Source organism: Bombina bombina, chromosome 3 (genome assembly GCF_027579735.1).
Source record: "Bombina bombina isolate aBomBom1 chromosome 3, aBomBom1.pri, whole genome shotgun sequence".
NCBI lineage: Eukaryota > Metazoa > Chordata > Amphibia > Anura > Bombinatoridae > Bombina > Bombina bombina.
The window spans coordinates 259,054,076-259,076,016 of record NC_069501.1 but is presented as its reverse complement, the minus strand read 5'-3'; the positions used below and the strand labels follow the sequence as shown (position 1 = coordinate 259,076,016).

Below are 21,941 nucleotides of genomic sequence, written 5' to 3'. Positions count from 1 at the left end.
ACGAGGGTTCCCTTCTTGGGAACTATAATAGACTCCTTAGAAATGAGGATTTTTCTGACAGAAGCCAGAAAAACAAAACTTCTAGACTCTTGTCGGATACTTCATTCCGTTCCTCTTCCTTCCATAGCGCAGTGCATGGAAGTGATAGGTTTGATGGTAGCGGCAATGGACATAGTTCCTTTTGTGCGCATTCATCTAAGACCATTACAACTGTTCCTGCTCAGTCAGTGGAATGGGGACTATTCAGACTTGTCTCCGAAGATACAAGTAAATCAGAGGACCAGAGACTCATTCCGTTGGTGGCTGTCCCTGGACAACCTGTCACAAGGGATGACCTTCCGCAGACCAGAGTGGGTCATTGTCACGACCGACGCCAGTCTGATGGGCTGGGGCGCGGTCTGGGGATCCCTGAAAGCTCAGGGTCTTTGGTCTCGGGTAGAATCTCTTCTACCGATAAATATTCTGGAACTGAGAGCGATATTCAATGCTCTCAAAGCTTGGCCTCAGCTAGCGAGGGCCAAGTTCATACATCAACCATCAGGGGGGAACAAGGAGTTCCCTAGCGATGGAAGAAGTGACCAAAATCATTCTATGGGCGGAGTCTCACTCCTGCCACCTGTCTGCTATCCACATCCCAGGAGTGGAAAATTGGGAAGCGGATTTTCTGAGTCGTCAGACATTGCATCCGGGGGAGTGGGAACTCCATCCGGAAATCTTTGCCCAAGTCACTCAACCGTGGGGCATTCCAGACATGGATCTGATGGCCTCTCGTCAGAACTTCAGAGTTCCTTACTACGGGTACAGATCCAGGGATCCCAAGGCGGCTCTAGTGGATGCACTAGTAGCACCTTGGACCTTCAAACTAGCTTATGTGTTCCCGCCGTTTCCTCTCATCCCCAGGCTGGTAGCCAGGATCAATCAGGAGAGGGCGTCGGTGATTTTGATAGCTCCTGCGTGGCCACGCAGGACTTGGTATGCAGATCTGGTGAATATGTCATCGGCTCCACCATGGAAGCTACCTTTGAGACGAGACCTTCTTGTTCTAGGTCCGTTCGACCCACTCCAGCTGACTGCTTGGAGATTGAACGCTTGATCTTATCAAAGCGAGGGTTCTCAGATTCTGTTATTAATACTCTTGTTCAGGCCTGAAAGCCTGTAACCAGAAAATTACCACATAATTTTTTATATCTGTTGGTGTGAATCTGCAGGATTCCCTTGGGACAAGGTTAAGATTCCTAAGAGTCTATCCTTCCTTCGAGAAGGATTGGAAAAAGGATTATCTGCAAGTTCCTTGATGGGACAGATTTCTGCCTTGTCTGTGTTACTTCACAAAAAGCTGGCAGCTGTGCCAGATGTTCTAGCCTTTGTTCAGGCTCTGGTTAGAATCAAGCCTGTTTACAAAATTTTGACTCCTCCTTGGAGTCTCAACCTAGTTCTTTCAGTTCTTCAGGGGGTTCCGTTTGAACCCTTACATTCCGTTGATATTAAGTTATTATCTTGGAAAGTTTTGTTTTTGGTTGCAATTTCTTCTGCTAGAAGAGTTTCAGAATTATCTGCTCTGCAGTGTTCTTCTCCTTATCTGGTGTTCCATGCAGATAAGGTGGTTTTGCGTACTAACCCTGGTTTTCTTCCAAAAGTTGTTTCTAACAAAGACATTAACCAGGAGATAGTTGTGCCTTCTTTGTGTCCTAATCCAGTTTCAAAGAAGGAACGTTTGTTGCACAACTTGGATGTAGTTCGTGCTCTCAAATTTTACTTAGCAGCTACTAAGGTTTTCAGACAAACTTTGTCTTTGTTTGTTGTTTATTCTGGTAAACGGAGAGGTCAAAAAGCAACTTCTACCTCTCTCTCCTTCTGGATTAAAAGCATTATCCGATTGGCTTATGAGACTGCCGGACGGCAGCCTCCTGAAAGAATCACAGCTCACTCCACTAGGGCTGTGGCTTCCACATGGGCCTTCAAGAACGAGGCTTCTGTTGATCAGATATGTAAGGCAGCGACTTGGTCTTCACTGCACACTTTTTCTAAATTTTACAAATTTGATACTTTTGCTTCTTCTGAGGCTATTTTTGGGAGAAAGGTTTTGCAAGCCGTGGTGCCTTCCATTTAGGTGACCTGATTTGCTCCCTCCCTTCATCCGTGTCCTAAAGCTTTGGTATTGGTTCCCACAAGTAAGGATGACGCCGTGGACCGGACACACCTATGTTGGAGAAAACAGAATTTATGTTTACCTGATAAATTACTTTCTCCAACGGTGTGTCCGGTCCACGGCCCGCCCTGGTTTTTTTAATCAGGTCTGATAATTTATTTTCTTTAACTACAGTCACCACGGTAACATATGGTTTCTCCTATGCAAATATTCCTCCTTAACGTCGGTCGAATGACTGGGGTAGGCGGAGCCTAGGAGGGATCATGTGACCAGCTTTGCTGGGCTCTTTGCCATTTCCTGTTGGGGAAGAGAATATCCCACAAGTAAGGATGACGCCGTGGACCGGACACACCGTTGGAGAAAGTAATTTATCAGGTAAACATAAATTCTGTTATCTGATTTTCCATTCAGACAAGGTAGTTCTGCGTACTAAACCTGGGTTCTTACCTAAGGTAGTTACCAACAGGAATATCAATCAAGAGATTGTTGTTCCATCATTGTGTCCTAACCCTTCTTCAAAGAAGGAACGACTTCTGCACAATCTGGACGTTGTCCGTGCCCTGAAATTTTATTTACAGGCAACTAAGGATTTTCGACAAACTTCTTCCCTGTTTGTCGTGTATTCTGGACAGAGGAGAGGTCAAAAGGCTTCGGCCACCTCTCTCTCTTTTTGGCTTCGTAGCATAATACGTTTAGCCTATGAGACTGCTGGACAGCAGCCTCCTGAAAGAATTACAGCTCATTCTACCAGAGCTGTGGCTTCCACTTGGGCCTTTAAGAATGAGGCCTCTGTTGAACAGATTTGCAAGGCTGCGACTTGGTCTTCACTTCACACTTTTTCAAAATTTTACAAATTTGACACTTTTGCTTCTTCGGAGGCTGTTTTTGGGAGAAAGGTGCTTCAGGCAGTGGTTCCTTCCGTGTAAAGAGCCTGCCTGTCCCTCCCGTCATCCGTGTACTTTTAGCTTTGGTATTGGTATCCCATAAGTAATGGATGACCCGTGGACTGACTACACTTAACACGAGAAAACATAATTTCTCCTGTTAAGTGTAGTCAGTCCACGGGTCGTCATTACTTATGGGATATTAACTCCTCCCCAACAGGAAGTGCAAGAGGATCACCCAAGCAGAGCTGCTATATAGCTCCTCCCCTCTACGTCACACCCAGTCATTCTCTTGCACCCAACTAATAGATAGGATGTGTGAGAGGACTGTGGTGATTATACTTAGTTTTTATATCTTCAATCAAAAGTTTGTTATTTTAAACAGCACCGGAGTGTGTTGTTTCTTCTCATGTAGAATTTGAAGAAGAATCTACCAGAGTTTTTGTATGATCTTAGCGGACGTAACTAAGATTCATTTTGCTGTTCTCGGCCATTCTGAGGAGTGAGGTAAACTTCAGATCAGGGGAAAGCGGGCAGGTTCACCTGCAAAGAGGTATGTTGCAGTATATTATTTTCTAAGGAATGGAATTGACTGAGAAAATACTGCCAATACCGATATAATGTAAGTTCAGCCTTAAATGCAGTGGTGGCAACTGGTATCAGGCTGATATGTATATATGTTTACACTTCAGTATTCTGGGGAATGGCACTTCACTGGGACAATACTGTATGCATATAACTTTTAGCCTAACTTGCAGTGTGAACGACTAGCAGCAGGCTTTTTAATGACATTTCATATAATTAGATTTTAAACGTTTGCTGGCATGTTAAATCGTTTAATTATCTGAGGTACTTGGTGAAAAATTGTTTTGGGCGCTATTTTCCACATGGCTGTCGTTTATTTTAAATTAAAAACAGTTTCACTGAACTTCCCTCACTGTTGTGTGTGAGTGGGAGGGGCCTATTTTGGCGCTTTTGCTACGCATTAGAAATTCAGTCACAAGTCTGTTTTCTCTCCCTGCATGATCCGGAACGTCTCTACAGAGCTCAGGGGTCTTCAAAACTTATTTTGAGGGAGGTAATCACTCACAGCAGACCTGTGAGATTGTGCTTTGACTGTGATAAAAAACGCTTATATTTTTAATATTATACGTTTTTTCTGTTATTAAGGGTTAGTCATCCATTGCTAATGAGTGCAATCCTTTGCTAATTTTATGCTTTTACCGGGAAAAATTTGGTTTTTATAACTAATCCGGTTCATTGTTATTCAACTGTCATAGTTTTTTCTGTGCTTCTTAAAGGCACAGTACGTTTTACATATTACTTGTAAATTTAGTTGAAAGGTATTTCCAAGCTTGCTAGTCTAATTGCTAGTTTGTTAAACATGTCTGACTCAGAGGAATATCTCTGTGCTATATGTGTAAAAGCCAAGGTGGAGCCCAATAGAAATTTATGTACTAATTGCATTGATGCTACTTTAAATAAAAGTCAATCTGTACATGTTGAACATCATTCACCAGACAACGAGGGGGAAGTTATGCCGACTAACTTGCCTCACGTGTCAGTACCTGCATCTCCCGCTCGGGAGGTGCGTGATATTGTAACGCCAAGTACATCAGGGCGGCCATTACAAATCACTCTACAGGACATGGCTAATGTTATGACTGAAGTTTTGTCTAAATTACCAGAACTTAGGGGTAAGCGAGATCACTCTGGGGTGAGAACAGAGTGCGCTGATAATACTAGGGCCATGTCAGATACTGCGTCACAATTTGCAGAACATGAGGACGGAGAGCTTCATTCTGCGGGTGACGGATCTGATCCAAATAGACTGGATTCAGGCATTTCAAATTTTAAGTTTAAACTAGAAAACCTCCGTGTACTGCTAGGGGAGGTATTAGCGGCTCTGAATGATTGTAACACCGTTGCAATCCCAGAGAAATTATGTAGGCTGGATAGATACTATGCGGTACCGGCGTGTACTGACGTCTTTCCTATACCTAAGAGGCTTACAGAGATTATTACCAAGGAGTGGGATAGGCCCGGTGTACCCTTTTCCCCCCCTCCTGTATTTAGAAAAATGTTTCCAATAGACGCCACCACACGGGACTTATGGCAGACGGTCCCTAAGGTGGAGGGAGCAGTTTCTACTCTGGCTAAGCGTACCACTATCCCGGTGGAGGATAGCTGTGCCTTTTCAGATCCAATGGATAAAAAGTTAGAGGGTTACCTTAAGAAAATGTTTGTTCAACAAGGTTTTATATTGCAACCCCTTGCATGTATTGCGCCTGTCACGGCTGCGGCCGCATTTTGGTTCGAGTCTCTGGAAGAGACCCTTGACTCAGCGCCAATAGATGAGATTTCAAACAAGCTTAAAACCCTTAAGCTAGCTAATTCTTTTATTTCTGATGCCGTAGTACATTTAACTAAACTTACGGCTAAGAATTCCGGATTCGCCATTCAGGCACGCAGAGCACTGTGGCTAAAATCCTGGTCAGCTGATGTTACTTCTAAATCTAAATTACTTAACATACCTTTCAAGGGGCAGACCTTATTCGGGCCCGGTTTGAAAGAAATTATCGCTGATATTACAGGAGGTAAAGGCCATGCCCTGCCTCAAGACAGAGCCAAACCTAGGGCTAGACAGTCTAATTTTCGTGCCTTTCGTAACTTCAAGGCAGGAGCAGCATCAACTTCCTCTGCTCCAAAACAGGAAGGAGCTGTTGCTCGCTACAGACAAGGCTGGAAACCTAACCAGACCTGGAACAAGGGCAAGCAGGCCAGAAAACCTGCTGCTGCCCCTAAGACAGCATGAATTGAGGGCCCCCGATCCGGGAACGGATCTAGTGGGGGGCAGACTTTCTCTCTTCGCCCAGGCTTGGGCAAGAGATGTCCAGGATCCCTGGGTGTTAGAGATCATATCTCAGGGATATCTTCTGGACTTCAAAACCTCTCCCCCAAAAGGGAGATTTCATCTTTCAAAGTTGTCAACAAACCAGATAAAGAAAGAGGCGTTTCTACGCTGTGTACAAGATCTTTTACTAATGGGAGTGATCCATCTGGTTCCGCGGTCGGAACACGGACAAGGGTTTTACTCAAATCTGTTTGTGGTTCCCAAGAAAGAAGGAACCTTCAGACCAATCTTGGATTTAAAGATCCTAAACAAATTCCTAAGAGTTCCATCGTTCAAAATGGAAACTATTCGGACAATCTTACCCATGATCCAAAAGGGTCAGTACATGACCACAGTGGATTTAAAGGATGCCTACCTTCACATACCGATTCACAAAGATCATTACCGGTATCTAAGGTTTGCCTTCCTAGACAGGCATTACCAGTTTGTAGCTCTTCCATTCGGGTTGGCTACGGCTCCAAGAATCTTCACAAAGGCTCTGGGCTCTCTTCTGGTGGTACTAAGACTGCGAGGAATTTCGGTGGCTCCGTACCTAGACGACATTCTGATACAAGCGTCAAGCTTTCAAACTGCCAAGTCTCATACAGAGTTAGTACTGGCATTTCTAAGGTCGCATGGGTGGAAGGTAAACGAAGAGAAGAGTTCTCTCTTACCACTCACAAGAGTTCCCTTCTTGGGGACTCTTATAGATTCTGTAGAAATGAAGATTTACCTGACAGAAGACAGGTTAACAAAGCTTCAAAATGCTTGCCGTGTCCTTCATTCCATTCAACACCCGTCAGTGGCTCAATGGATGGAGGTAATCGGCTTAATGGTAGCGGCAATGGACATAGTACCCTTTGCACGCCTGCATCTCAGACCGCTGCAATTGTGCATGCTAAGTCAGTGGAATGGGGATTACTCAGATTTGTCCCCTACTCTGAATCTGGATCAAGAGACCAGAAATTCTCTTCTATGGTGGCTTTCTCGGCCACATCTGTCCAGGGGGATGCCCTTCAGCAGGCCAGACTGGACAATTGTAACAACAGACGCCAGCCTACTAGGTTGGGGCGCTGTCTGGAATTCCCTGAAGGCTCAGGGATCATGGACTCAGGAGGAGAGTCTCCTTCCAATAAACATTCTGGAATTGAGAGCAGTTCTCAATGCCCTTCTGGCTTGGCCTCAGTTAACAACTCGGAGGTTCATCAGGTTTCAGTCGGACAACATCACGACTGTAGCTTACATCAACCATCAAGGAGGGACAAGAAGCTCCCTAGCGATGATGGAAGTATCAAAGATAATTCGCTGGGCAGAGTCTCACTCTTGCCATCTGTCAGCGATCCACATTCCAGGAGTGGAGAACTGGGAGGCGGATTTCCTAAGTCGTCAGACTTTTCATCCGGGGGAGTGGGAACTTCATCCGGAGGTCTTTGCCCAAATACTTCGACGTTGGGGCAAACCAGATATAGATCTCATGGCGTCTCGCCAGAACGCCAAGCTTCCTTGTTACGGGTCCAGGTCCAGGGACCCGGGAGCGGTCCTGGTAGATGCTTTGACAGCACCTTGGACCTTCGGGATCGCTTATGTGTTTCCACCCTTCCCAATGCTTCCTCGATTGATTGCCAGGATCAAACAGGAGAGAGCATCGGTGATTCTAATAGCGCCTGCGTGGCCACGCAGGACCTGGTATGCAGATCTAGTGGACATGTCATCCTGTCCACCTTGGTCTCTGCCTCTGAGACAGGACCTTCTGATTCAGGGTCCTTTCAAACATCAAAATCTAATTTCTCTGAAGCTGACTGTTTGGAGATTGAACGCTTGATTTTATCAAAGCGTGGATTTTCGGAGTCAGTAATTGATACCTTAATACAGGCTAGGAAACCTGTTACCAGAAAGATTTACCATAAAATATGGCGTAAATACTTACATTGGTGCGAATCCAAGAGTTACTCATGGAGTAAGGTTAGGATTCCTAGGATATTGTCTTTTCTACAAGAAGGTTTAGAAAAGGGTTTGTCTGCTAGTTCCTTAAAGGGACAGATTTCAGCTCTGTCCATTCTTTTACACAAACGTCTGTCAGAGGTTCCAGACGTTCAGGCTTTTTGTCAGGCTTTGGCCAGGATTAAGCCTGTGTTTAAAACTGTTGCTCCACCATGGAGCTTAAATTTAGTTCTTAACGTTTTACAGGGTGTTCCGTTTGAACCCCTTCATTCCATTGATATCAAATTGTTATCTTGGAAAGTTCTGTTTTTAATGGCTATTTCCTCGGCTCGAAGAGTCTCTGAGTTATCGGCCTTACATTGTGATTCTCCTTATCTGATTTTTCATTCAGACAAGGTAGTTCTGCGTACTAAACCTGGGTTCTTACCTAAGGTAGTCACTAATAGGAATATCAATCAAGAGATTGTTGTTCCATCATTGTGTCCTAACCCTTCTTCAAAGAAGGAACGACTTCTACACAATCTGGATGTAGTCCGTGCCCTGAAATTTTATTTACAGGCAACTAAAGATTTTCGCCAAACTTCTTCCCTGTTTGTCGTTTATTCTGGACAGAGGAGAGGTCAAAAAGCTTCTGCTACCTCTCTCTCTTTCTGGCTTCGTAGCATAATACGTTTAGCCTATGAGACTGCTGGACAGCAGCCTCCTGAAAGAATTACAGCTCATTCTACTAGAGCTGTGGCTTCCACTTGGGCCTTTAAGGATGAGGCCTCTGTTGAACAGATTTGCAAGGCTGCAACTTGGTCTTCTCTTCATACTTTTTCCAAATTTTACAAATTTGACACTTTTGCTTCTTCGGAGGCTGTTTTTGGGAGAAAGGTTCTTCAGGCAGTGGTTCCTTCCGTATAAAGATCCTGCCTGTCCCTCCCGTCATCCGTGTACTTTAGCTTTAGTATTGGTATCCCATAAGTAATGATGACCCGTGGACTGACTACACTTAACAGGAGAAAACATAATTTATGCTTACCTGATAAATTCCTTTCTCCTGTAGTGTAGTCAGTCCACGGCCCGCCCTGTTTTTTATGGCAGGTCTAAATTTTAAATTATACTCCAGTCACCACTGCACCCTATAGTTTCTCCTTTCTCGTTTGGTTTTCGGTCGAATGACTGGGTATGACCTAGAGGGGAGGAGCTATATAGCAGCTCTGCTTGGGTGATCCTCTTGCACTTCCTGTTAGGGAGGAGTTATAATCCCATAAGTAATGGATGACCCGTGGACTGACTACACTACAGGAGAAAGGAATTTATCAGGTAAGCATTAAATTATGTTTTTTGGATCCTAGTACAAGTCAGTCTCTGACTTGGTGGCTGGATCATCAGTTTATTAATCAGGGGGCTTCTTTTGCTCATCCTACCTGGATTGTGATAACTACAGATGCAAGTCTCTCAGGTTAGGGAGGTGTTTAGGTGTCTTTGAGAGCACCGGAGGCGATGTTACCTATAAATGTTCTATAACTTGGTGTAATTTTCACGGCTCTTCAAGCTTGGCCTCTTTTTTTATAAGAGGGTCTTATCTCCGTTTCCTCACAGTTCCTCACAGTTCCTTAGCCATGAGAGAGGTGTCTTGAATTCTCTCATGGGCAGAAACCAATTCCTGTCTAGGCTCCTCATTTGATACTTCTACCTAGAGTGATTTCTTTTTTTTCATCCGAATCTTAAGTCTTTGTACTTGATGGCATGGACATTAACGGGTTAGTCCTTAGAAATAAGAGTTTCTCTGATCTGTAATTGTAACCTTAATTTAAGCCTGTAAGCCTGTTACTATGAAGATTTATCATAATTATTTATTTCTTGGTGTGTGGACCATGGTTTTTCCTGGCATTCATTCAGAATTGCTAGGATTCTGCAGTTTTTATTTTACAGAATGGTCTAGACAGGGGCTTATTTTCTAGTTCTTTAAAGGGACATATCTCTGCTCTTTCAGTCATGTTTCATAAGAAGATTGCTAATCTTCCTGATTATTCATAGTTTTGTTCAGGCTTTGGTTCATAATTAAACCTGTAATCTAGCCAATTTCTCCTCCATGGGACCTTACTTGGTGTTAATGGTTTTGCAGGCTCCTCCTTTTAAGGATATTAAACAGCTTTCTTGGAAGGTGTTATTTCTCTTGGCTATTTCTTTTGCTAGGAAAGTTTCTGAATTATCTGTTCTTTCTTGTCTTCCACCTTATCTGATTTTTCCATCGGGATAATGCAGTTTTACAGACTACTTTTTGAATTTGTTTCTTCAGACAACATAAGCAGAGAGATTGTTGCCCGTTCTTTGTGTCCTAATCCCACGATCTTTGCATAATTTGGACGTTGTTAGGGCATTTATATTATTACATGGATGCTACCAAGGACTTTAGGCAGACTTCTAGTTTGTTCATTCACTTTTCTGGTTCTAGAAAAGGACAGAAAGTTTCAGCTGTTTTTTTGGCTTCCTGATCGAAACTTTTGATTTGCAAAGCCTACTTAGAGGCAAGTCAGCCTCCACCTCAATGGATTACTGCTCATTCTACTAAGTCAGTTGCTACTTCCTGGGCCTTCAAGAATGAGGCTTTAAATGACCAGATTTTCAAGGCAGCTACTTGGTCTTCTATTCATACTTTTACAAAATTCTACCATTTTGATGTTTTTGCTTCTTCTAAGGCAACCTTTGGTAGGAAGATTCTTCAAGCAGTTGTCGTTTTTTTTTTTTGTTTTTTTTTGCCTGTTTGATTTAATTTTAAGTGCATTCTAAAAACAAGAGTGATTTTTTTAAATTGGGATTGCAGATTTAAATTCTCAGTGAAAAACAGATGTTTTTAAATCCTTCCCTTTGTTATTACTTGTGGATTCCACAACTTGGGTATTAGTTCCCAGGAGTAATGGATCGTGGGCTCTCACCTGCATGAAAACATAATTTATGGTTACCAAATAAATTTATTTATTTCATGGTTGTAAGAGTCCACGAGACCTCACCCTATGTTTTCTAGGGTTAATATCTGTTTATCACATCTTTTTTCCATATGGTTCTTATGCCTTTTTGTTGCCTCACTATTTTGTTACCTCACTCTAAATGTCTCAAATAAATTGGTTTACGTTTCTCTTAATCTAACATAACAAGATAGAAAAGTAGTAATAGAAAAGGTGCATTACTCACAAGAACATCTTACATTCAGAAGTCGCAGCTTTGCAGATCAGGAAAAGCTAGTGGGTAGGGTTGAAAAAAAAAACCTGACAGTCAGTCAACAATAAATGCTCTGCTGCTTTGCAGCCCTGCTCCATATTCTCCATGTTCTCTTTAAACAACACTTGGCTCTGGATGCACAATGTTAAGGAAAACTTACACAGAGCAGCCAGAGCAAATCTCTGTTTGAAGAGAACAGTCTAATGTAGAGCAGTGCTGCAAAGTGAAAACACTAATAGTTCCTGCATGTGTCCTGTTCTTTCTGCAGATATGCTGCATTTTCTGCGATTTACATCTCAAATCACAGTATGTTCTGCCTTAGGGACCATGAAAGAAATTAATTTATCAGGTAAACCTAAATTATGTTTTTTCCGCTTCTGTCATTGAGAATTTGATTCAAGCATGTAAGCCTGTCACTGGGAAATTTTACCACAAGGTGTGGAAATAATATCTTGGTGTTCAGATCGGGGATATACATGACATTGGAAACTTGCTTGTCTTCCTGATAATCAGGTGTTCATTCAGGCTTTAGTTAGGATCAGGCCTGTAATCAGACCTCTTTCTCCTCCATGGAGTTGGAATCTGGCCTGCAGATTTTTACAATATTTGCCCTTTGACCTTATGCATAAACTAGATATTAAGTTATTATCTTGGAAAGTTTTTTTTTTTAGCTATTTCCTCACTTAGGAGTGTATGTAAAGTTTCTGCTCTTGTGACCCACCATATTTGTTTTTTAATCAGGACAAGGCTGTCTTACGAACCTTTTCTGGTTTTCTACCTAAACTGATTTCTACATAGAGGATTTATCATGGGATTGTAGTGCTCTCTTTATGTCTCAATCCGAGATCTTCAAAGGAGAGATTACTGCATCATCTGGATGTGGTTAGGGTACTGAAATTCTATCTGTAGGCTTCTAAGGATTTTGGTTATTTCTTTAGCTTGTTTGTGCTATTCTCATGTAAACGTAAGGGTTTATTTAGCTTCATGATTATAGGATTTGATTTACATAGCTTACTTGGAGGTGGAACACTCTTCGTGTTTACAAATACAGCTTATTCAACTCATTCCGTTTCTTCATCTTGAACTTTTAAGAATGAGGCTTTAGTAGAACAAATTGCAAGACTGCAATTGGGCCATCTTTGTATACTTTTACAAAATTGTATCATTTTGATGTGTTGGCCTCTGCAGAGGCAGTTTTTGGAAGGAAGGTCCTTCAGGTTGTAGTTCCTAGCAAATAGGTGCCTGCTTTTCCTTTTTTTTCTGCCCATTTTGTTTTGTGGACTCCACAGCTTGGGTATTGGTTCCCACAAGTATAGAATTGCGGACTCTCACTATCCTTAGGAAGAAAACATAATTTATCCTTCTCTAAAAAATTCCATTCTTGTTGGTGAGAGCCCACAAACCCGTCCATTTTTCATAGTTGTTGGCAGTTCTACTTTGCATCTCTTTACCCTACTATCTTTCTTATGCCTCCAATCCTTGGCTATACGTACTACTGGGAGGAAAGGGAAGTAGGAGGGATAATTAAAGCTCTGGTGTTGGACATCTTTTGCCTCTTCCTGGTGGATAAGAGATTAATTCCCACAAGTAAGGAATCGTGGACTCCCGCTACCAAGAAAGTAAGGAATTTATCAGGTAAGAATAATTAATTTCTTAAGTTTTCTTTTTTGTCCCACCAAAATTACCCATGGACTCCACAGCTTGAGTATTCGTTCCCAGGAGTATGTATTTATGTATTGGGTACTTGTAAAGCGTGGCTATTAACCCGTAAGGGTCTAAAGGCGCTGCTCATTTTATTGACCACTGAAGGATGAAAGGCTGAGTAGTAATAACTAGTGGACTCTCCCCACCTTTATGAAAGAAAACGTAATTTATGCTTACCTCATAAATTTATTTCTTTCATGGTGGTGAGAATCATCAAGACCCACCAATTGTTTACTATAGTTGTATATTTTGTTAATTTGTTTTATCAGGGTTTTTTCTGGCATAAGTTCTAGTTTGCAACTCTTTTTCCCTGCTTTGGTCCCTTCTTACCTTTCTTCTTCTCCTTGCTTGGTTATACGTCAGACTAGCTTTCCAGTGAGCTGGGAGGGTTTAAGTGCTTTTGGATTTCTGGGAATTTTTCCCTCCTCCTAGTGGACAGAAGTAGAATTACCAGGAATAATGTTTTGTGGTCTCACACCACCATGAAGAAAATGAATTTCCCAGGTAAGCGTAAAGTATGTTTTTTTTATCTAAGAACTGAAAGGACATCTGAAAAACAATTACTGTTCTATGAATCAAATGTCTTAGTGCACATAAATAAATAGAGTGTGAAAGTAAGGTCAGCAATTTTCCCGTTATTTACTGTGATATAGAATATTATTTTACTATACTTCTATTTAAACAACTATCACAATAATAAAAGATTGTTTACCAGTCAGTGTTTCATTAATTAGTCAGAATCCTAGTAAAATATGATGATTTGTACAAGGAGTGCTGATGTGAATGGCCATTTTGATGTATAGAAAATCTTAAATATTGTCATACACAGAGATCTCTTTTTTTCTTTTATTCTACAGGGAGTAAATTCCCGTAATCCTCGAAGGCCGCCACCGAGCTCTGTAAATACTGGTGGCATTACAGAGATCATGGCCGAGGGAGGGGAGTTAGAATTTGTGAAAATAATTATTCATGATAGTCTTCAGCTGAAGAAAAGATTAAGGTAAGTACTGTCCCTGTGTTTCAGTAAATATAATGGCTCTCACCATGATTGATCTTATTAAAGCCAGTAAACCTTTAGATGAAAATTAGGTGACAAGAAAAGTGCAAAGGAATTAAACACATAGTTATAATCAGCTCCAGAGCATCAATGCATAACATAGATGAAAACATCTGGAAAGCCAATGACTAGAGCAATATGTGCATTGTTATGTGTTGCTGCCCCAAGCCTACTTAGGTTATAGTTTTAACAAAGGATACCAAGCAAATTAAGTAAATTTGGTTATAGAAGTAAAGTGAAAAGTATTTCAATACTGTGTGCTCTAGCATGAAAGTTTCATTTTAAGTTTAATTCCCCATTAACTACAGTGCATTGTACAGTTCCATTGTCTAACACATGCTTATGGGGAGAAAGCAGAAGTAGGGAGTGATCTCATATTAGCCCAGGACAGGCGTCTCTGGATATGCTCATTGAGACTGACTGGAGCAGTGAGGTGGAGGTTGCATTGCATACAAGATGAATCTTAACTTACCCTTTCCAATTCTTCAAGTTTAAAAATGAAAATTCATAATAGAATTCTCCTTATACTCATGATCTTTAACTGTCATAACCTAGTCCATAGACCATAGATATAATCACAAAACACCAGAAACAGAAAAGTATTATGGGCCTGTGTCTAACTATAAACTAAAAGAAACATTTGTACAGAGGTGGTATATTGCAGTTATTTCTCCTACATTGGTGTGTCCGGTCCATGGCTTCATCCTTACTTGTGGGATATTCTCATTCACTACAGGAAATGGCAAAGAGAGCACACAGCAAAGCTGTCCATATAGCCCCCCCTCTGGCTCCGCCCCCCAGTCATTCTCTTTGCCGCTCTGAACAAGTAGCATCTCCACAGGGATGGTAAAGAGTATGTGGTGTTAGTTGTAGTTTTATTTCTTCTATCAAGAGTTTGTTATTTTAAAATAGTGCCGGTTTGTACTATTTACTCTACAACAGAAAGTGATGAAGATTTCTGTTAAAAGAGGAGTATGATTTTAGCACCAGTAACTAAAATCCATTGCTGTTCCCACGCAGGACTGTTGAAACCAGAGAACTTCATTTGGGGGGAACAGTTTGCAGGCTTATCTGCTTCAGGTATGATCAGTCACTTTTCTAACAAGACACAGTACTGCTAGAAGACTGTCAGTTTTCCCTTAGGGGATAGGTAAGCCATTTTCTTAGACTCAGTTACAGAATTAAGGCTTATATCTTGGGCTCTATGCTGGTTGACACTATTGTGGGCTAAATCGATTGATTTTTGTCATATTTATTTGACATTTGGAGTGTTTGATAAACTTTGAAACACTTTTGGGGATGTTTATTTGCGCCTGGCAGTTGGTTAGACGCCTAATCTGGTCAGAAAGGCCCCTTCACTCTGGAATACAGAGGGAGGAGGCCTCATTTTCGCGCCTCAGTTGCGCAGTTACTTCTCTAAGACAGTGCATGCAGCTTCACGTGAGGAGGTCCAGTAGCTTAGAAAAGGACTCGGAGAGGCTTATTTCTGTTGTTCATAACCCCTAAGGAAGGTAAAAGCTGCAGCAAAGTCTGTGGCAGGGACTGTAGTGTGTTTTAACCGGTCAATTGGGATTATTAGCTCCGGTTTGGTCATTTAAGGGTTAAGAGACTTGAAATTTGGTGTGCAATACTTTTAAAGCATTAAGACACTGGGGTATAAATTTCATAAAGATCGGATATTTCATTGATATTTTTTCGATCATTCAGAAATAAAGTGTGCCCTTTTTATTATTTAAAGAGACAGTAACGGTTTTGTTTAAAATTGCATTAAAAACCTGCCTAAGTCTGTTTAACATGTCTGTACCTTCATATAGCCTATGTTCTGTGTGTATGGAGGCCAAGGTGGTTCCCCCATTAAATGTATGTGCGAATTGTGCCATGGCGTCCAAACAAAGTAAGGACAGTACTGTCACATTTCATAATGTTGCCCAAGATGATTCTTTAAATGAAGGTAGTGGGGATAGTTCATCATCCTCTCCTTCTGTGTCAACACCAGCTTTGCCCGCGCAGGCGATACCTAGTACATCTAGTGCGCCAATGCTTGTTACTATGCAGCAATTAACAGCAGTAATGGATAATTCTCTAGCAGCTCTTTTATCCAAACTGCCAACATTTCCTAGAAAGCGTGATTGCTCAGTTTTAAATACAGAGGATGAGCAAGTAGGCGCTGACGATAATTTATCTGTTATACCCTCACATCAATCTGAGTTGGCAGTGAGGGAGGGTCTGTCTGAGGGAGAAATTTCTGATTCAGGTAAAGTTTCTCAGCAGGCAGAACCTGATATTGTGGCATTTAAATTTAAGCTAGAACATCTCCGCGCTCTGCTTAAGGAGGTGCTAGCTACCCTTGATGATTGTGATACTTTGGTGATTCCAGAGAAGTTGTGCAAGATGGACAAATTCTTAGAGGTCCCAGTGCACGCTGACGCTTTTCCGATACCCAAGAGGGTGGCGGACATAGTGACTAAGGAGTGGGAGAAACCAGGCGTACCTTTTGTTCCCCCTCCTATATTTAAGAAAATGTTTCCCATTGTCGACCCCAGAAGGGATGCATGGCAAACGGTCCCTAAGGTAGAGGGGGCAGTTTCAACATTAGCTAAGCTCACAACTATTCCTATAGAAGACAGTTGCGCTTTCAAAGATCCTATGGATAAAAAATTGGAAGGATTGCTTAAAAAGATTTTTGTTCAGCAAGGTTTCCTTCTTCAACCAATTTAGTGCATTATTCCTGTCACCACGGCAGCGTCTTTTTGGTTCGATGAACTAGAAAATTCGCTCCAAAAGGAGACTCCATATGATGAGGTCATGGACAGAATCCACGCACTAAAGTTGGCTAATTCCTTTATTTTGGATGCCGCTTTTCAATTGGCTAAATTAGCGGCGAAAAATTCAGGTTTTGCAATAGTGGCACGCAGGGCGCTTTGGCTAAAATCTTGGTCGGCAGATGTGTCGTCCAAAACAAAATTGTTTAATATTCCTTTCAAAGGTAAGACCCTTTTCGGGCCAGAATTGAAGGAGATTATTTCAGACATCACTGGGGGAAAGGGCCATGCCCTCCCACAGGATAGGCCTTTCAAGGCTAAGAATAAGTCTAATTTTCGTTCCTTTCGCAATTTCAGGAACGGACCGGCTTCTAACTCGGCAGCCTCTAGACAAGAGGGTAACACTTCCCAGCCTAAACCAGCATGGAAACCATTGCAAGGCTGGAACAAGGGAAAACAGGCCAAGAAGCCTGCTGCTGCTACCAAGACAGCATGAAGGGGTAGCCCCCGATCCGGGACCGGATCTAGTAGGGGGCAGACTTTCTCTCTTTGCTCAGGCTTGGGCAAGAGATGTTCCGGACCCCTGGGCACTAGAAATTGTTTCTCAGGGGTATCTTCTAGAGTTCAAGGAACTTCCTCCAAGGGGAAGGTTCCACATGTCTCGCTTATCTTTAGACCAGATAAAGAGACAGGCATTCTTACATTGCGTAGGAGACCTATTAAAGATGGGAGTGATACACCCAGTTCCAACAGCGGAACAATGTCTGGGTTTTTACTCAAACCTGTTTGTAGTTCCCAAAAAAGAAGGAACTTTCAGACCAATTCTGGATTTAAAAATTCTAAACAAATTCCTCAGAGTTCCATCATTCAAAATGGAAACCATTCGGACGATTTTACCAACGATCCAGGAGGGTCAATATATGACTACCGTGGACCTAAAGGATGCATACCTGCATATTCCTATCCACAAAGAGCATCATCAGTTCCTGAGGTTCGCCTTTCTGGACAAACATTACCAGTTCGTGGCTCTTCCGTTCAGTTTAGCCACTGCTCCCAGAATTTTCACAAAGGTGCTAGGGTCCCTTCTAGCGGTCCTAAGGCCGAGGGGCATTGCAGTAGCACCTTACCTAGACGACATTCTAATTCAAGCGTCGTCCCTTCCCAAAGCAAAGGCTCATACAGATATTGTTTTAGCCTTTCTCAGATCTCCTGGGTGGAAGGTGAACATAGAAAAGATTTCCCTGTTTCCGTCCACAAGGGTTCCCTTTCTGGGAACAATAATAGACTCTGTAGAAATGAAGATTTTTCTGACAGAGGTCAGAAAGTTAAAGCTTCTAAACGCTTGTCGAGTTCTTCAATCTATTCCTCAGCCCTCCATAGCTCAGTGCATGGAGGTAATAGGACTAATGGTTGCGGCAATGGACGTGGTTCCTTTTGCTCGAATTCATTTAAGACCATTGCAACTGTGCATGCTCAAACAGTGGAATGGGGATTATGCAGACTTGTCTCCCCAGATTCAAATGGACCAGAAAACCAGAGACTCACTCCTCTGGTGGTTGTCTCAGGATCACCTGTCTCAGGGAATGAGTTTCCGCAGACCAGAGTGGATCATTGTCACGACCGACGCCAGTCTCTTAGGCTGGGGCGCGGTCTGGGACTCCCTGAAAGCTCAGGGTCTATGGTCTCGGGAAGAGTCTCTCCTCCCGATAAACATTTTGGAACTGAGAGCGATATTCAATGCGCTCCTGGCTTGGCCTCAACTAGCGAAGGCCAAATTCATAAGATTTCAGTCGGACAACATGACGACTGTAGCGTACATCAATCATCAGGGAGGGACAAAGAGTTCCCTGGCGATGAGAGAGGTATCCAAGATCATCAAATGGGCGGAGGATCACTCCTGCCATCTATCTGCAATTCACATCCCAGGAGTAGACAACTGGGAGGCGGATTATTTGAGTCGTCAGACTTTCCATCCGGGGGAGTGGGAACTTCACCCGGAGGTCTTTGCCCAGTTAATTCAACTATGGGGCACTCCAGATGTGGATCTGATGGCGTCTCGTCAGAACTCCAAGGTTCCACGCTACGGGTCCAGATCCAGGGATCCCAAGGCGACACTAGTGGATGCATTAGTGGCGCCTTGGTCGTTCAATCTAGCTTATGTGTTTCCACCGTTCCCTCTCCTTCCCAGGCTAGTAGCCAGGATCAAACAGGAGAAGGCTTCGGTGATTCTAATAGCTCCTGCATGGCCAAGCAGGACTTGGTATGCAGACCTGATGAATATGTCATCGGCTCCACCATGGAAGCTACCTTTGAGTCAGGACCTTCTAGTTCAAGGTCCGTTCGAACATCCAAATCTAGTTTCTCTGCAACTGACTGCTTGGAAATTGAACTCTTGTTTCTATCTAAGCGTGGGTTTTCGGAATCTGTTATAGATACTCTGGTTCAGGCCAGAAAACCTGTGACCAGGAAAATTTACCATAAGATATGGCAAAAATATATCTGTTGGTGCGAATCCAAGGGTTACTCATGGAGTAAAATTAGGATTCCTAGGATACTTTCCTTTCTCCAAGAGGGTTTGGATAAGGTTTGTCAGCTAGTTCTCTAAAAGGACAGATATCTGCTCGGTCTGTCTTGTTGCACAAGCGTCTGGCAGCCGTGCCAGATGTACAGGCGTTTGTACAGGTGTTAGTTAGAATCAAGCCTGTCTACAGACCTATGACTCCTCCATGGAGTCTAAACTTAGTTCTTTCAGTTCTTCAAGGGGTTCCGTTTGAACCTTTGCATTCCATAGATATTAAGTTACTATCTTGGAAAGTTCTGTTTTTGGTTGCTATTTCTTCTGCTAGAAGAGTTTCTGAATTGTCTGCTTTGCAGTGTACTTCACCCTATCTGGTATTCCATACAGATAAGGTAGTTTTACGTACCAAGCCTGGTTTTCTTCCAAAGGTGGTTTCCAACAGGAATATTAACCAGGAAATAGTTGTTCCTTCTCTGTGTCCGAATCCAGTTTCGAAGAAGGAACATTTGTTACATAACCTAGATGTGGTTCGTGCTTTAAAATTCTATTTAGAAGCAACAAAGGATTTCAGACAGACATCTTCCTTGTTTGTCGTCTATCTGGTAAGAGGAGAGGTCAGAAAGCTACTGCTACCTCTCTTTCCTTTTGGCTAAAAAGCATCATCCGATTAGCTTATGAGACTGCCGGACGGCAGCCTCCTGAACGAATTACAGCTCACTCTACTAGAGCTGTGGCTTCCACATGGGCCTTCAAGAATGAGGCTTCTGTTGAACAGATCTGTAAGGCAGCGACTTGGTCTTCTCTGCATACATTTGCCAAATTTTACAAATTCGATACTTATGCTTCTTCGGAGGCTATTTTTGGGAGAAAGGTTTTGCAAGCTGTGGTGCCTTCCATTTAGGTTACCTGACTTGTTCCCTCCCTTCATCCGTATCCTAAAACTTTGGTATTGGTTCCCACAAGTAAGGATGAAGCCGTGGACCGGACACAACAATGTAGGAGAAAACAGAATTTATGTTTACCTGATAAATTTCTTTCTCCTACGGTGTGTCCGGTCCACAGCCCGCCCTGGCTTTTAGTCAGGTTTTACATTTTTTTTATTTTTCTGTACACTACAGTCACCACGGCACCTTATAGTTTCTCCTTTTTCTCCTAACCGTCGGTCGAATGACTGGGGGGCGGAGCCAGAGGGGAGGCTATATGGACAGCTTTGCTGTGTGCTCTCTTTGCCATTTCCTGTAGGGAATGAGAATATCCCACAAGTAAGGATGAAGCCGTGGACCGGACACACCGTAGGAGAAGGAAATTTATCAGGTAAACATAAATTCTGTTTTCTCTTGTGTAGCCATACTTTATACAATGGTATTTTATTTACATTACAAGGACAATAAAGAGCATGCAATTTTAAAACAACTGTCCCACCCAGTTTCTGCACCCACCCTAAAGGCAGAACTTTTTTCTTTCATGTAATTGGCAAGAGTCCATGAGCTAGTGACGTATGGGATATACATTCCTACCAGGAGGGGCAAAGTTTCCCAAACCTCAAAATGCCTATAAATACACCCCCACCACACCCACAATTCAGTTTTACAAACTTTGTCTCCTATGGAGGTGGTGAAGTAAGTTTGAGCTAGATTTCTACGTTGATATGCGCTTTTCAGCATGCTGAAGCCCGTTTCCTCTCAGAGTGCAGTGAATGACAGAGAGTTGTGAAGGGAGTATTACCTTTTGAATACAATGATCATCCTATCGGGGATCTATTTCTTGGGTTCTCTGTTATCGGTCGTAGAGATTCTTCTCCTACCTCCCTTTTCAGATTGACGATATACTCTTATATACCATTACCGCTACTGATTCTCGTTTCAGTACTGGTTTGGCTATCTACTTTATGTAGATGAGTGTCTTTTGGTAAGTATGTTTTCCTTTTATTTATGACACTCTCAGCTATGGTTTGGCACTTTATATGTAACGTTCTAAATATGTTTCTCTTGTAAGGTGTATCCAGTCCACGGATTCATCCATTACTTGTGGGATATTCTCCTTCCCAACAGGAAGCTGCAAGAGGATCACCCACAGCAGAGCTGTCTATATAGCTCCTCCCCTAACTGCCACCTCCCAGTCATTCTCTTGCAGCTCTCGACAAGGGAAGCAGCTAGAGAGATGTGGTGCATTAATGTAGTTTATCTTCAATCAAAAGTTTGTTATTTTCAAATGGTACCGGAGTTGTACTATTTTAGCCTCAGGCAGAAAGTTGAAGAAGAGTCTGCCTGTGGTCTTTGATGATCTTAGCAGGTTGTAACTAAGATCCATTGCTGTTCTCACACATAACTGAAGAGATGGGTAACTTCAGCTGGGGGAATAGCGTGCAGGGTCTCCTGCTCTAAGGTATGTGCAGTTTTAAATTTTTCTAGAGAAATGATAAGCTAGAAAATGCTGACAATACCAGATTTATTTAAGGTAAGCCTGATTACAGTGATTTAATAACGACTGGTATCATGCTTGCTGTAAAGGGTAATATTTTTATTATTTACTCACATTACTGAATAGATATAACGTTTGATTGAGGTGTATAAACGTTTATTTCATATTGGTGATAAAACTTTATTCTGGGGCCCAGTTTTTCCACATGGCTGACTAGATTTTGCCTAGGGATAGTTTTTTATGGCCCTCTCACTGTGAGTACAGGTTGGGAGGGGCCTATTCCCCATTAGTTTTTGCAGCTTGAGACATCCAGCTTCCCTGGAGTCCCCTGAACATATAGGACCTCTCTAAGGGGTTTTTGTGCCTTCCAAAGTCGTTGTATGGGCAGGTAGGGCCACAGTAGTG

General features: G+C 42.5%; 1 protein-coding gene across 2 annotated transcripts in view; it reads left to right on the top strand.

The window, feature by feature from the left end:
* The window catches only part of METTL16 (methyltransferase 16, N6-methyladenosine), a 471,205-nt gene that overhangs the window by 258,432 nt on the left and 190,832 nt on the right, over positions 1-21,941 (top strand). For both annotated transcript variants that reach the window (XM_053706275.1, XM_053706274.1), the window contains exon 6: positions 13,636-13,778. In XM_053706275.1, the coding sequence (XP_053562250.1) occupies positions 13,636-13,778 (143 nt within the window). The remainder of the gene's footprint in view (positions 1-13,635; positions 13,779-21,941) is intronic.